Below are 15,547 nucleotides of genomic sequence, written 5' to 3'. Positions count from 1 at the left end.
AATCCACCGGCAGTAAATAAAATAGATGAATAAAAAAATGGCAAGACTTTTACTGTCTCGTTGCACACAAGAGGGCAGGACTGAGCAAACATGCCCTCTGCCCAGTGACCCCACAAACAACTTAACAGTGAAGCACCTGGGACTTGTGTTAGCATGTGGGTGTGATAAGTGAGTGAATGAGTAGATCCTGTACTCGTTTTTTTTTTTTTTTTTTTCTTTTTCCCTTTTTTCATTATTGGAATAGGTTGATTTTGGTGCGTAGGTGCAAGAAGGTAGAACAAAAAATGAAACCATCTGTTCAGGATTCAGTTGAATGCTACTAGTGTTACTAAACAGAGGAAAGGATGTGGAGAGAGAGTTGAAATCTAAGTCAGACACACAGGGGGAAATATTAGATTATTTCTCTTGTACGCATGTTCGTGTCCTCCCAGTTTTCATACTGTAACTCATAAGTATAAATAATTAAGCGGCCTGTTGCAAAAAAGTGTGTGTGTGTGTGGGGGGGGGGGGGGGGGGGGGTTGTAGCTAAACACTAAAAGGACAGGGGAAAATGAAAAGAAATCAGTCCCACGTGCAGCATTTTAAAGTAGCACAACCTTGTCATAATTAGGTTCTTTCTCCAGGAATCACCAGGAATTTCTCGTACTATAGAGCGGAAGCCTTTTACTCCATCCCTCACTTTTTCATAATTAAAACACAGCCTGCATGTACATGCAGTGCGCACCACATTCTGTCGCTTTAATGAGAGTGATAAATGCTGCACTACCTTTGGCTATTTTTACATTTTAAGGCGCAAGTTGTGGCATAAAGGGCACAAATCAGATGAATGACAGGCGAAGGACAGCTGCAGCTTCGTCCCTCCATTAAACGCGGCAAATGGCCAACTGAGGCCTGAGCAGAGGAGTTAGTCAGAGAGAGGGATAATCGGAGTTTTGGTGCTTCCTCAGGTAACATACATGCACACAAGCAGGACACTGCTCTGACCTTATCTGTGTACAAAAGATATTTGAAGGGAGTTCAGTAGTAGCCAGTGGTTCCCAATTCAACATTCAGGGCCGCAAGCAGTTCACAAGGTAATTAAGAGATGACCTGCAGGTTGTGATATTCCTCCATGTCTTTGTTAGCAGATACATGTCTTTACATGTTTCCGAAATCAACGTTTGCTCAGTGAAACAGTGTGGAACCAGCAGCAGAAATGAGCTCACGTCCTCCTTCTGGGAGAACATTTAACATGACAGCAAACAAGAGACAACGCTGCTGTTAAGACAACACTTTTCCTTTCGTCTAGCTTCCATGAATCTTATCGTTTCTGTCATTTTAGCATTTTACCTCTTCAGAAAAACATCAGCTAAGCATCCGGCAGCTTCATCAGGATGCCAAGTTGATTCTTGCACAGCCTGAAGAAGCTCGATCAGGAACAGCCTTTAAGGAAGGACAGCAGTCTTTTTTTTTTTTAAGAAGGGGGGAAAAAGATGTTTTGGCTGTGATTTTTTTTTTTTGCCAGATGCTGAGCTAGGTCCTTGCTGGACTTCTTCCAGTCTCTTGAAGAAACTGAGAAACTTGGCACTTTTTTGGTCTTCCACTACTGTTTTTATAGCGCTCTCATCTGCCAAAAAGAGTTCAAGACATGCCAAATGCAAGGGAAGCCTTTTTTCCAACATACAGTAGTTCTGTTTTTTAATATGGTGTATATACTTTCTATATTTTCTTAATTCTAATAGAAACTGAAATAAACACAGTATATGGTCATCAGCACAATTTTAAAACAAGAAATCTAAGAATGGTGGCCCAAGACTTTTGAACGGTACATTGTATATAAAGTGCAATTTTCTGCTACATTACTCTTTGGCCAAACGGCTCCCAGATGGTAGACGTAATGTAACCTTTAACAAAGGGTAGTGAGTAAGCATTGCTTAGATAGAAAGGTTGGGAACCAGTGCTGTGTGATCAAAGAGATAAAAATTGTGATTGGAATTAGCGCAGAACAAGCACAGTGAAGCAGCTACAGAGCACATTTCCTCTGCGAGTATGAAACAGCAGTGAAGGAAGCTTACACTGAGGCAAACATCCACTGAGATAAGACACGCAAATGCCTTAAGCACCCTGAAGTTAACCAGAAAAGCTCCCGTGTGCATATCAAACAGCCCCCCCCACCCTTCTGTTACGTAATCCACCAAACAACCAGCCAGCCAGCACAACCCGCTGAGGACAAAGTGTTAGAGAGGGTGGAAAAGGTGACAAAAATAAATGAAAGTCAGGTTGTCTGGGCTGATGATGTGATGCTGTAAACAGGGAAGCTTTTTTTGAACAATTCGAGAGCGGGGCCTTATTGATTTCCAATGCTGCTCTCAAGTGACTTGCTGGCTGTCACAATGAGGCTCGGGGTAAGGTGACCATGTCTCTGCTCAACGTGATAAACCTAGCATGTCATCAGGTAGGGAGGACACGGTGTCCCCCCCCCCCCCCCCCCCCCCAACCACCACTAACCCACCCCACCCAGTCCACACGCTTTCCTATCTGCAGCACAGGATGCTGCTACAGCATTTATCCATGTCTAGTAATCAAGCAGTGGGCACCGACAATACTTGGCTTTCCAGTACTTTAAGTATTTTAAGTTCTGCAGCTCATACGTACTTTTATTCGCATGACGCCTCGGCCGGCGCGGCAATGATGCCACTCAATGTGCGGCTCTACGGGAATCATGGGAAGTGGTGGCGACCTGTACGGGAGGTCAACTCCAGCCTTATTCCGGCAATAAACAACTATAAATCAGAGGACAAGCTGTCGCACCAGTAGATCCATCACGGGCCGACCTGCAGCGCCTAACACATGCACCTCTACGCACACAAACGCTTGTAGCGCATTTAGGAAAACTGAGAAAAAGCCTCGTGCAGATTGATTGGCTCTTTTAAATGAGTGGCAGTGGGGTTATGTTGATCGATTCCATGGATAATTGACTGATTCTAGTGTAGTGAGAAGTGGAGTAACGACTGCGTGTGAGTGCCGGGATGTGACACAGCCCCCGGGGATCGAAACCTATAGACGTGGCTTGGAAACAGACAGGAAGTTGTTAACAGGCAAAGGAAATTATCCTTAGGCTTTACCGATTGTGGTAAGAGGTCCTGTACCAAAACGTTGTGCCAAAATCCTCAAAATGCAAAAAGATTTCACACCAACATGATCCTGTTTGCCAAGCAGGTAATGGTTGGGTGGTTGAAATGCACGGTGCATATAAATATCCTCGAAGTTGATTGCCGTTCTTATGGTTGTGAATTCAGCCAATTGAAGAGGCTCCTCATTTAATATTTCGTACACCTCTGCCGGCAAGTGGCCCATCTCTGCAGTCCAGACCAATCAATAAATTGGCTCGACACTAATAAGAGTAGTGGTCCATATTTGGAAAACATGCCCACTTTATGACACAGCAATTCACAGTTGTACCGAACTGCTTGTTGGCACCAGGCAACAAAGAAAAAGCGCTGCTGAAGATAGTCACTAAGGCCACTGCCAACACATTACACGCAAATCTTCAACTTACTTAAAAAACAAAATTAGGCCAAAAAGCCATACAGAAAATGGCAAATCACTTCCCCCGTCATAAGAATGAGCCTGATTTATTAGTCCACGAGGTGGCCGCTGTGTGGAGGAAGGGACACTGATACATAGAATGCAAAACAACTTTTAATTATTCTTGGGAAAAGAGCACAAGCCCTCGGCTTGTTTACCACTTTCCCACAAACGACTTATGATTGCTTTGTAATCATCTCCTTGATAATGTAAAATTTACCACCCCCAACCCCTACCCCCACCTCTTTCTGGCCACTCCTTTCCATACAACACCACGCAAAAGTGATCAAGCATTCATCATTTAGCCCAAATGTTTTAACTTATTTGTGGGAGGTGGTGGGAGGGCTAATAGATTATGGGTAATGAGGCAGCTCCAGCAGTAACACAAATAGGACTTCTTGTGAAAGACACAGGCTAAGGGACGCCGGTGCTGCAATAATCAGTCTCTCTTTTTGTCTCATGATAAGCTAAGAGCCTAACCTTCACCCAAACAGCACATCGTTTCCCCTCTGTGTGACTTAATGAGACATTAGCCATGCTAACAAATGGCGGAGGAGAAAGTGAAAGTGACTTTCCAGGTAAAGGTCGTTTGTCTGACCATAATCAGTCCCCAAGTGCAACTAAAAGATGGAAACAACTCGCAGTCTCCGTCTCAACAGCTTGCTGTGGCTTTTACGACTGGCCTCCCAGGGCCCATCAAATGGCATGTAACGTCTTAATATCCCTCAAATAGAACAGGTAATCTGCTTTGTTGTCGGCTGGTCTGCGCCGATACAGACAGTGCCGTTTGTCCATTTTGGCTTGTAATTCTGCTTAGGGTGTAGCACCCCAGAACAAAAAACAATTACCTGCAAGCATGAGCATATATCTATGATTATGGCTTATTTATTGTATTAAGGTAGATTTATAGTAACAATTCAAACTGTTAGTATAGGCTAACCTTCTAAAAGCAACACACTGTGAAGGAATCTGTACCACATTGAAATCATATATAAAATGGTTGTAAGAACATACTCTTAGCTTTATCAAAACATTAAATTGTGCTTTAAGGGAATTTTTCTTTTGTGCAGCTCAGAGTGGTTTGGCGATGTGGGGCTGAGGAGCGGTGGATAAAGAAAAGGAAGTGACGAGCCAGTGCGTGAAGGGGCCCTGTTCCCCCGCCGGGCCTCCCAGCTCAATTAGCTCAGCACATCCCGGCTTTCTGCTGATGGGGAGAATCAGCAACACCGTACTGTACCGTACAGTCCAGGGAGTCGAGCCTGTTAGAGAGTAAATGAGTGAGTGAGTTGGTGTGTGCACATTTCCTGTTTGTTCGTGACTCACGTGCATATGTGTGTGTGTGTGTGTGTGTGTGTGTGTGTGTGTGTGTGTGTGTGTGTGTGTGTGTGTGTGTGTGTGTGTGTGTGTGTGTGTGTGTGTGTGTGTGTGTGTGTGTCTGAGTGAGTCTCAACTGACAGGAGCCCCACAGTGCTCTCTGTAAACACCTGAACCAATTAGGCTACATTTGCAAAAAAAATAAATAAAAAAATTATAATAATAAAATGTGAAAAAATAATCCCTAAAGCTACTTACAGTAATGTCATAAAGAGTCATGCAAAGATGGAGTTACAAGAGAAGTTTGTCTGGATTCACATGTTGAGATAAAAAAGATGAACTGGAGAGAGACCAAGACCGAAAAGTCTGAGTTATGGATTAAGAAACTCCTGCCAGAGCCTAGAAAAGGTTATAAACCAACACTCTCCTGCCAACAACTCTAGGCTAAGAGAGAAACTTCTTCATGGACAAATTCTGAACTCTGGAACACATCACCAACAACAACAAAACAGAAATTGATTAGGACTTTTTCTTTATACCCGTGGCTCTCTGAAGTTTCCAGAGAGCATTTTAGAAGCACGTTGTTCAAATACCGAAGGTACAGTAGGCGGCCTGCATGCGAGATGTAGTGCATAAATCATCGAGATGGCCCCTGGACATGCTGTCATGATGACCTGAAGGGGGGGGGTGTCGAAACAAAAGGCCAAGGTCTGAAGGAGGCAGTCCACTGCTATATGACAGTGTTGGGAGGCTGACGCTGGGACCTTTATCAGAGACGTGATGCACATGTGGTCTCAGGCAAAGTGAGATGTAAAACGTCACCAAAACTGCTTTGCCAGCACAACTCAAGGCCAAAAACTATTTAATCATCGAATACAGACAGTCAGGAAAAAAAATAATAAAAAAATTCAGAGTAATATCGTGCATAAAACCTGCCCCCTGCCTCAGCTGGTGACCCACACACACACACAAACATCACACACTCCTCTCATCTGCTCCTGTAACTGTTCCCTGATATGAATACACCACTCAAGACGTGCTCAGTCTGCCGTAAACTCCAGCCAGGAATGCTGCAGTGCACCAAGTAACTAGCTAAACAAACAAAGTAAATACAGACGATAACATCTGAGGCAAAATGAAGGGATGAAGGTCAGTAATTGGGAGGCGGTGGGGAGACAGAAGCATGCTATGGTTTGTTTTTCTCCTGGCAGAGGTCCATCTGGGCACGTGCGGTGGGCTCCCGGGCGGTGCGGGAGCACATCTGCGCGGAGGTTAAGAAAAGCAATTAATCTGCGGCGGAGATAATCACAGGAACCTCCCCCTCCAGACACCTTGGTGGGGGGGGCACTGGACAGAGACGGACAGAGAGGGAGATGGGAAAATACTTGTTTACAGGCACGGCTGGTGTGATCAAAAGCACGGGGGGGTTCGGCTCTGCCACCGGGGCCCCTCCGTTTCAGGTGAAATTGATAACACTTCAGATGTACAATTCAGTGTTTGTGAGAGTACTTTTACCTCCCAGTGCGAAGGCAAGGGGCTTTTCCACAGCCTAAGCTGCATTTCCTTTCATCTCAGATTTTGCAAGGTATCAACAGATTGTCAATGGTGAGGAAGACATTTTTCCCACACAGAAATCAAAGAGCGTTGTCTGAAGTGCCTGCACCGCCCCTTGCTACGGTGTCGAGTCAGACAGCACTGCACAGGAAGGCCCGAAAACCCCACTGATCTCTCAGGAAACTAATTAGCAAATTAATTACGATTACATTCATTTATCTGTGAGACAAACACCTTAAGGAGACGGCGGTAAAGCTCCAAAACGCGCTCTCATAACAAACACGCATATTTGAGCGGGATGTAGTTAAAAATGGCTTTTACTGTTGAACCTTTTTTTTTTTTGCTCAACATCTGACAAATGAGATGACTAATTTCATAGTTCCATGGGGAAATCGAGGCTCATTGCTCCCTCTGGTGGCTCCCATCTCCCTCCCTGCGAGAGTGCTTAGATTGATGTTTAGGATGTGGCCACTAAATCTGCTCCACGGTTAAATCTTTAAACATGACTGTGCAGACAGAGCAGATGGCATCACACTTGGGAATTGCCATGTTGCTAAATATTAAAAAAAAAGCAAACATAAAAAAGGACAGAGTGCCATGTCCCATCCCACATTAATGTTCCTGTGCCTTCATTAAACCTTCAAATACTATACCAACAGCAGAAATCTTGCTATATGACCATTTTGGAACATGCAAACACCTTGCAGTAAAACCTTAGCAGACGGTTAGCAGGTCAGTGGTGAGTAAGTGGCAGAACGTTCACAAAGTCTTGATTAGATAATCGCCCATCCATATCTTGGCAATATGTTGCAAGAGAACAGCACGTTTCTCATTAAACTTCTGACAGACCCTGCTCCTGAGGGCTGCTATCAAAAGGAAGGTTTTTCGGAAAGCATGCACTTGTTGATTTAAAAAAAAAACAAATGAATAAATAAAACATAAAATAAAATAAAAAGACATGCGAGTAGTTGAGAGAGGTGGGAGCAGCACTACTGTGTGTACACAAAACAGATCATATGCTCAAAGAGTAAGTGACAATCAGGAACCTAAGGTTTCTCATTGTGTTGTTTCATATAGTTATTGTTTTAAATCATATTTGGAATAACTATTTTACCCCAGATTGTCACTGTCAGTGCTGGCCTGCTTTTTTTTGGAAGACAACCGTGCGTCTAATCTGTGGTGGAAATTAAAAGTACATTTATTGAAGTACTACACTTACTTAAGTGTAGTACTTCCTGTGCAAGTGGCTCTCGTTGTACTATTTCCAATTTTGGCTTCTTTAAACTTATACTCGACTAGATTTACTAGTTTCAGTTGATGGGGACTTTTTAAAACAACATAAATTGTATTTTATTAACGAATAATTATTGGCTAAACTACCCAACTGACATACTGTCGCAAGAAAAAGTAATGGCACTGTTTGCACTGGTTTTCTATGTGATCTGACCATGAAATGTGATCTAATCTTTACGAAATAAACATAATTCTAACTGGATAAAACACCAACAGTCACGATTGTTAATGTCTCTGATGAACATAACCATCAAAACATACAAAGTGATGGGGGAAGAAGTAATGGCAGCACTAGGCTTTGGATGCCACTAAACCTCAGCTGGAGCCCAAAACCCTACTTGGAAAAATTCAGGAATTAAATTAAGGTAGAACTGTTTAGAAACAACACACAGCACTATGTAGGGTGTGACAAGAAACGCATACAAACCAAGATCCATAATTCAGAAAAGGAAGCATCATGGTTTGGGGCTGTTTGCTGCTTCTGGACCTGGACAACTATGAGTTGTACAAAATGGGAACATGAATGCCCAAGTTCATCAGCGTGTCCTACAGGATAATGTGGAGTGTCTGTCTGCAAGCTGAGGACAACAAGAAGCTGGGGGATGCAGCAGGACAATGACCCTTAACACTGAAGTAAGTCTACTGCAGAATAGCTTCGGAGACACAAAGTCCACCTTTTGGTGTAGCCCAGTCATGGCCCAGACCTCAAAACAATAAAAATTATGTGGGACGACTAAACAGAGCTGTTCACACCAGACATCCCGAGAATATGGTTGAGCTGAAGCAGTTCTGTAAGAAAGAACAGTCCCAAGTCTCCTGAATGTCGTACAGGTCTAATCCACAGCGACAGGAAGAACTTGCCAGAAGTTACTGCTCCAAAACATTGGGTACAAATTTTGTAAAATTAGCATGTAACTATATTTTGTTGCTAATGTAACGGTACTACTGATGCACATATGTGCAATTTAGAAATGCAGGAATTTGTTTATGATGGACTATGTCAAGCTACAATATGCACCTTAAGCTCTGAGATGTTAAATAAAGACACTGAGTTGTTTAATGTAAAATTCAAACAAAACAACTTCGCTTAATCTGGTCCTTTAAGCTACAATATGCAACTTAGACTCACAATAAATACACTCTGCTTCATCCAACTGTGCTTATTCCCTACTCTGCTATGGTCTTCCACTGCCTACTCTAATCCCCCCCTCGCTCTGCACAACTCTCTTAGTCCACATTCAAATCACAATAAGAATGCTGGAAACTATCAAGCAGATATCACTGAAATTCTTTGGTTGGTTAGAAGAGCGAGCCTCACTCAAACCTATAAGAAGTGAATATGTAGTTGGCTGCTAGTGCTGTTCTGCGAGCCCGACTTGTCATGGGCAACATATGCAGAAAAATCTATATGAAATGTGGATTTGAATAAATGATCTGGACACTTCTTCCACTGTGGGGCTGACGGGGTCGCGGCTGATGCGCGTCAGGGCTAAAGCCAATTATCAATGAGTCACTGCTTCGTTAGGGAGTTGGGTCAACTCAATAAATTACAACATAGTGGCCGACGTAGTAAATGGCAATTGCCAGACACACCACAGAGTTCGACCTGCGTCTGTGTAAAGTGCATCAAACAGAAAAAGTATAATCCCTCAGTGGATTCTCATTTGCAACCCATGACAGTTTGATGTGACCGAGAGGGCACAGTAAGGCCAAACGTTTTGATCTATAAAACATCAAAACCCAGAGTTTCTCTTAGCCCAATGTGAGGTCTTTTAACAATTATAATAACTGGGAATTTGAGCGCAACCCTGAAGCAAAATAACTGGGTCTGAGCAGCTATGCACAAACCCGGAGACTTAAATACGTCTTCTGTCAATTAACGTGGGAGAATATCCTTTCAAAGTCAAACGTAAGATTGAGCCGAGTCAGACGGACATCCTTGCCGTCTGGCTCCTGTAACTGTTCAGACTACAGAAATTGAAGTGGCCTGCATGGATCAGACACTGTACATCATAGCACACAGAGGGGCTTTCATTTAACCGAGCCACTGAGAAAGTAGCAATGTAACTTGAGCCTTGCTGTGATGAAACATGCTGTAGGCAGAAGCAGCCACATAAACACATTAGTCCTCACTGCTGCTGAGAGCACGCTGTGTCACCTGCAGCTTCTTTCTCCAAAACGTCTTGAATGATAGGCTTCACCCTTTTGAGGTGGACTGCAGAGTTGCTGGCACACTTTCTTTTTTTTTTTTTTTTGTCGAGGCAAACTGAATACATTGCCTTTGAAGAGCGGCGAGTGCCGGCCACGGACTGGAGCCCTGGAAATCTAAAAAGGCATGCACAAAATGTGTGATGAAACTTTCAGCACCACGGACAGCAGCCCTCAAGAAGCCTGACGAGAGGGCGAGCGAGCGGGTAAGATGCAGCGGTTGGTGAAAGGGAAAGAGAGAGGCAGTGAAGTGGTTTGATAATTAAGCAGAAAACATCATCCTCCCCATTCCGTGTATTTCAGCTATCCCCATTCTCAAAGGCCCCCCCCCCCACACACACACACAAAATCCTGCGGCAAGACCCAGCTTTTCCTAGTTTTTCCCCCCTGTCTCTGTGTCTTAGGCTGAATAATGCAAGGCCTTTACCCAGCGCTCAAGCATGAGTGGATAATCTGGCCACAAGGACAGGCTGTGTCAACATTTCCCTTTACTTCCTTATTTATTTATTTACCCACCCGCTGTAGGACTTGGTGAGGGCGAAGGAGGATATGTGCATGGCTAACAACATGCTGGCAAAGCAGATGACCTGCTTTCAGAAGCTTCACTTTGGAAAAGGGAAAAAAATGTTTAAAGACAGGACTGTACCAAACTAAATATAGGAGCTTGTGTGCAGGATTTTTAGGGAGTCTAGAATTCTTTTTGAACTAGTTGTTTAACACACACAAACACACACACAGTTATTTATTATCAATTAATTAACAAATGTTCATCTGGGGAAAGTTGCAGGGGTGCGACCCCAGCTGTCACTGGGCAAGAGGCTGGGTACACTTGGGACACATTACCAATCCTTAACAGGGCCACACAGACACGCAACCATTCTAACTCACATTCCCCCCTGCAGACAATTTAGACTCAAGTTTTTGGACTTTGGAAGAAAAAGGAAGGAAAGTCACACTTAACATGAAAACTAAACCCACTAAAAGCCACAGCCGCCAGGTGGACTTGAACCGGTGACCTTCTAGCTGGGAGGTGGCTGCACTAGCCACTCCATCGCCAGAGCCTAAAGGGATGTTTTCACAATGCACCGTTTAGGAGTGTGACAACAAAAAAAGTTGAGTTAAACCGATAAAGTCTGGAACAACAACAACAACAACAACAAACCCAATGCACAGCAGTGGCTCAAGAATCAGGTTGATCGTCAAAAATCAACGTTAATTAATGCTTTTTTTTTTCTTTTTTAACAGTTTTAACCCTGATCTTGAGCCACAATATGAAGACTGTGGTTCGAAAAGGTGCAACGCTTTCAACTGAATTAAAAGACACATTTTGTTTCTTTTAAGAAGTCGAAGTTCTGTACCTATGAGCTGGGTGTGAATGCAGCTAAAACCTGCTGTGCCGAGTCAATTCTTCACTGACGATTTGAACGTCTTGCTTCTGTAAGTGTGCAGCTCCCTCAACTGATGTCCCCAATATCCATTGTGCGGCAGGAACTAGCGAGGCTTAATTGTGACACATTAAAAATGTCATTCACAATGACTCTGCAATTCTGAAATCATATTTACTGGGGCTTTTGTTTCCTTTGCCTAAATAACTGCTACAATATGACTCTTAGCACAGCCAATTGCGAGCTCTAATCCGCTTTAATTTGTGATTGCTTGTAATTCAAAACGTTAGCCCACGAAGCCACAGGAGATTTATTGTTTAAATGTCCTCCTCCACTGTATTGCAAACCGGGGTACTGATAACAGAAATAAATATCCTGTATATATATCCTGAGCTCTCATGGTGGCATTCAAGGAAATTACCATAAAAATCACTGTACAAATATTTTGGCATCAATCAGAGAGCATAAATTGCTAAATAGCTGCGAGTCCTCTTAGCATTCACAGGGACTGATTTCATTGGCATTCAGGTGGCAGACGACTTTAGCCTCACACAAATTAGAATGTGAGAATTAAGAGGGATTTCATATAGCACCACGATAAGTGTATTTTAAAGTCACAACTGATTAAGCTTGGGGGAAAGGTGGTGTGTGTGTGGGTGTGTGTGTGTTTGTGGGGGGGGGGGGGGGTTAGGTTATTATCTCCTAGTACACACACACACACACACACACACACACACACACACTACTGCTGCTGCAAGAGAACAGCTCCACTATCCCAGTATCAAAGTGCTCAGCGTCCAACAAACTGCCAAGTCCAAGCTTGGATTACCTGATGTTAACACACACACACACACGCACACACACACACACACGGCAACCCCGCGAATGCCAGGACACATTAGAGATATGAGCCTGTGTGTTATGATCAAGAAAGAACTCTTTCAGTCCACATAAGGCTTAATGATGACAGAGTTTGTGTTTTTTTTCTTACATTTATTGCTAAAATTCCCGGCATATGATGCATTTTGTCTACGGAGTTAATTCATTATTGATTTCAGGAGCAGGATGTTTGAGCTCTTACTGAGAGCTGTGGAAGTTCGGGAAGGCAACCTTTCAGAAAAGTAGTTTGGAGACACTGGGGCGCTTAGTCTGCTACTTTTCCCATTTAATTAGTGCAATGTCAAGCAGCAAAAGTTTGGAACAAAAAAACAAGAAAAGAAAAACAAATACAAGAGGCGACGCTTAGCAGGGCACATCCCAGCGGTTCATCAATTAAACGGAAATGAACTTTGGGAAGTTCCCACCTGCTCCCATCTCACGCGCTGACTCACTCCAAACACAACTTAATGCGCTATTTTTATCCAACGCGTGTGCGTAACAGACAACGGTCTGAATGCTCGATGCGCAAAATGTCAGCGTCATGTTGGAGACAGCCGCGTCCTACCTGCTCGTAGCAATTCTCCCAGGTGAGATTCAGGAGGCAGGAGGAGAAAAGCTCATCTTCGGTCCGGGCATAGCCGTCCATGGTGTGCGCCAGCCGCGTCGTGTGGAGGAGTCTGCGGAGTTTGTGCGTCTCAAAACGGAGCTTCTGTCCTTTATGTCAGTCTTCCCTCGACGAGTGTCTCTTTTTCTCTGTGCCTGGTCTTCTGTTTCCCCCTCTCCCGGCTTTCTTCTTCTCCTCTTCTTCTCCGTCCTGTGCTGTGGAAGATGCCAGACGATTAGCGGCGGTGCGCTGGCTGCTGCTGCCCCAGTCACGTGGGCGCCTTCTCCCAAAAAACAGAGTGGGATGTTGTGGAGGGTGATGTTTCCCAACGTGGGGTCCGCGGACCGCCTTGAGGTGTCATGGGTCAGTGAGTGGACAAAGAATGCTTTCGTGCCACTGTAATTTCACTCCATATCTACAAGAAAACCCCTCTCTCACCACCTGTGGTCTTCGTGAAAATGACTTTGTTTCTGGGTAATTAAATCCACCTGTGCAGCAATGTATTGTGGGATTTCTGGCAAACAGATGTGCACATCTGCACTGTCAATTTGTGCTGAAGAGCTGAGGTTTTTGAAAAAATAAATTCGTTTTAAAGGCTTGGAGATTGGAGCAAATTCTTCTTCGTGCCATTTTTTTTTTTTTTATGTTAGGTGAATTACCACCTTAATGAGTAAGTTTGTGGCTCATCAGCTAAACTGGGACTAAAAAAACTATAGCCTATATACACTTTTTTTTTCTTGAGCTCTTTTGTAATGTAGCCTATTCTTCATGCTTCAAAATTGGGTCACAATTGGTGAAATATTTGGATTAAAACCCACTTAAAGACACTGTTCTAGTGTGGCAAGGTTTAGGGTTCATCAAAGGTGTGTTACATTACCGCATTTGGGTCCGTTTCCTCACAGCAAACCGTTTTTTTGACTTTCAGACCCATGAGTCGTGACTTCGTTTGTATTCTTTTGATTTGGAATAAATTCCCTCCCAAGTCCAAAGATTAAAGCATATGTCATAAAGTGTCCACCAATGTGCTCTCGTTTTCCTGATATACTCTGAGTGTATCTGACAGTGGCTAATTGCTTTGCCCAAAGTGGAAGGAATTGTGCTTTTGGCAATGCGAGAGCGCAGCAGACAGACAACAGAAGATACCTCCAATTATCAGACTTGAACATTAAAAACAAAACAAAAAAAAAAACACAAGTTTCCATGCAATGTTAGGCTACAGCATTAGTGAGGGATGGTGGACACGGCCTGCAGATCACTGCAACAAAGACATTTTCTTGGCTCAGACTTTGACGTGCTGTAGCACGTGATGTAATTAATAACATTAATCATAACTCCATTATTTTTAGTCGATCCAGTTTTTTTTTTAGCATGTTTGCTTGCAGTGGAGCCGTCCTTACTCTCCAATGGTGGCGAGTGGAAAAGTCCGCATCAAAACCAGTGTCAGAACCTTCGAAGTAGAGCTACATGTAGAAAAATAAATACAACTGATAAAGAAATAAAAATACTGAAAATAAAGTTAAAATGTAGAATTGTAATTATTTCAAATAGCCACGACTTCTTCTAGAAGTAAAAGCTTTCAGTGAAGGTTCAAGCACGAAGACACTTGTCAACCACCTCTCTATTATCCAACTGTTTGACCAGGAATCACCCAATCAGCACCTTTCTTATATTGCGTCACTTTGCTTGCAGCTCCTCATGATAATATAGGTTATAATGATTTGGACAGGCCAATAAAACATTATGTGTTGATTAACTGTGCCATTAAAATACTTCCCAATTGGCCTTTTTCATCTTCCGCTGGATCATTCTCCTTGCAGAAAACAGGGAAAATCAAGCATAAAACTGAGTTTTCTCTCTTAAAATAAAGACGCACATCTGGGTCAGATGTTTGTTACAATGTATTATAACTGGATAAGAGTTCAACCTGAACTTCACCTGAGTCTGCACAGTCTACATTTCAACGACTGACTTAAAAATACCCTTTTATACTGTAACACTGTTACTGTACTTCACACATAGAATATACTTCTGTGAACATGTTGCTGAGTTGAATCACTGTCCTCTTCATTCTCTGTCATCCTGCCTCATTGGAGCTGTGCAGAACATCCACAGTGTGCAGTGAAGGGCAAAGAAATGTCCATGAACATATACTGAAAACGTATTCATGACAGAGATTAGTGGATCATTTCAACTACATTGAAACTTTTTTCTTTTTAAAGATAAGAAAAAGTATTTTATATTGGAAATACTTTGTTTTGCAACGTTAGGATCATCTTTTAAATTTGCCTTCAATTGAGTGTTTGAATTTTAATTGTTGTTGAAGTCACATCTACAATGTTGCGAGTTGTGGGTTTAATCATGCCCAATATGATGGATGACAGTGAAAAGTGTGACTCATTAAAGTGAAATTTTATTCATACAGACTTGGAATAAAACTATTTTCAGTGCAACACGACACCCATTAGAATGATCCTAAAGCTCGGTGGAAAATCTTCGTCCATCACAACAACAGAATTGGTGTTATCCACGTGCAGCCATGCCGAGCACAGAAGCTCTTCTCACTTCTCTGCAAACCACGAGGACGGCAGCTAGCAGAGCTCATTTAGGGAGCTGTCTTTTAGCACACTATTTATCGTGACATGAGACCCCTGCAGTTAGATGGGCCTCTTGTTCATCAGTTTTCTTTGCTGGCCTCCTTGTGTTTGATCTGACGCGTTTGCCACGCATGATCTGCACCCGTTTG

General features: G+C 43.1%; 1 protein-coding gene across 4 annotated transcripts in view; it reads right to left on the bottom strand.

Moving 5' to 3' along the window:
* ppargc1a (peroxisome proliferator-activated receptor gamma, coactivator 1 alpha) overlaps positions 1-13,086 on the bottom strand; it is a 239,723-nt gene extending 226,637 nt beyond the window's left edge. For 2 of the 4 annotated variants that reach the window (XM_067523571.1, XM_067523572.1), the window contains exon 1: positions 12,766-13,080. In XM_067523571.1, coding sequence (XP_067379672.1) covers positions 12,766-12,846 — 81 coding nt within the window. In that variant the 5' untranslated portion in view covers positions 12,847-13,080. Of the gene's footprint in view, positions 1-12,765 lie in introns of all 4 variants that reach the window. The other 2 variants (XM_067523567.1, XM_067523575.1) reach the window with 2 other exon arrangements.
* Between the last annotated feature and the right edge of the window lie 2,461 nt (positions 13,087-15,547).

The sequence above is a fragment of the Channa argus genome, chromosome 12 (genome assembly GCF_033026475.1).
Source record: "Channa argus isolate prfri chromosome 12, Channa argus male v1.0, whole genome shotgun sequence".
Taxonomy (NCBI): Eukaryota; Metazoa; Chordata; class Actinopteri; order Anabantiformes; family Channidae; genus Channa; species Channa argus.
The sequence above is the reverse complement of the archived record's forward strand: the minus strand, read 5'-3'. Positions and strand labels throughout refer to the sequence as shown.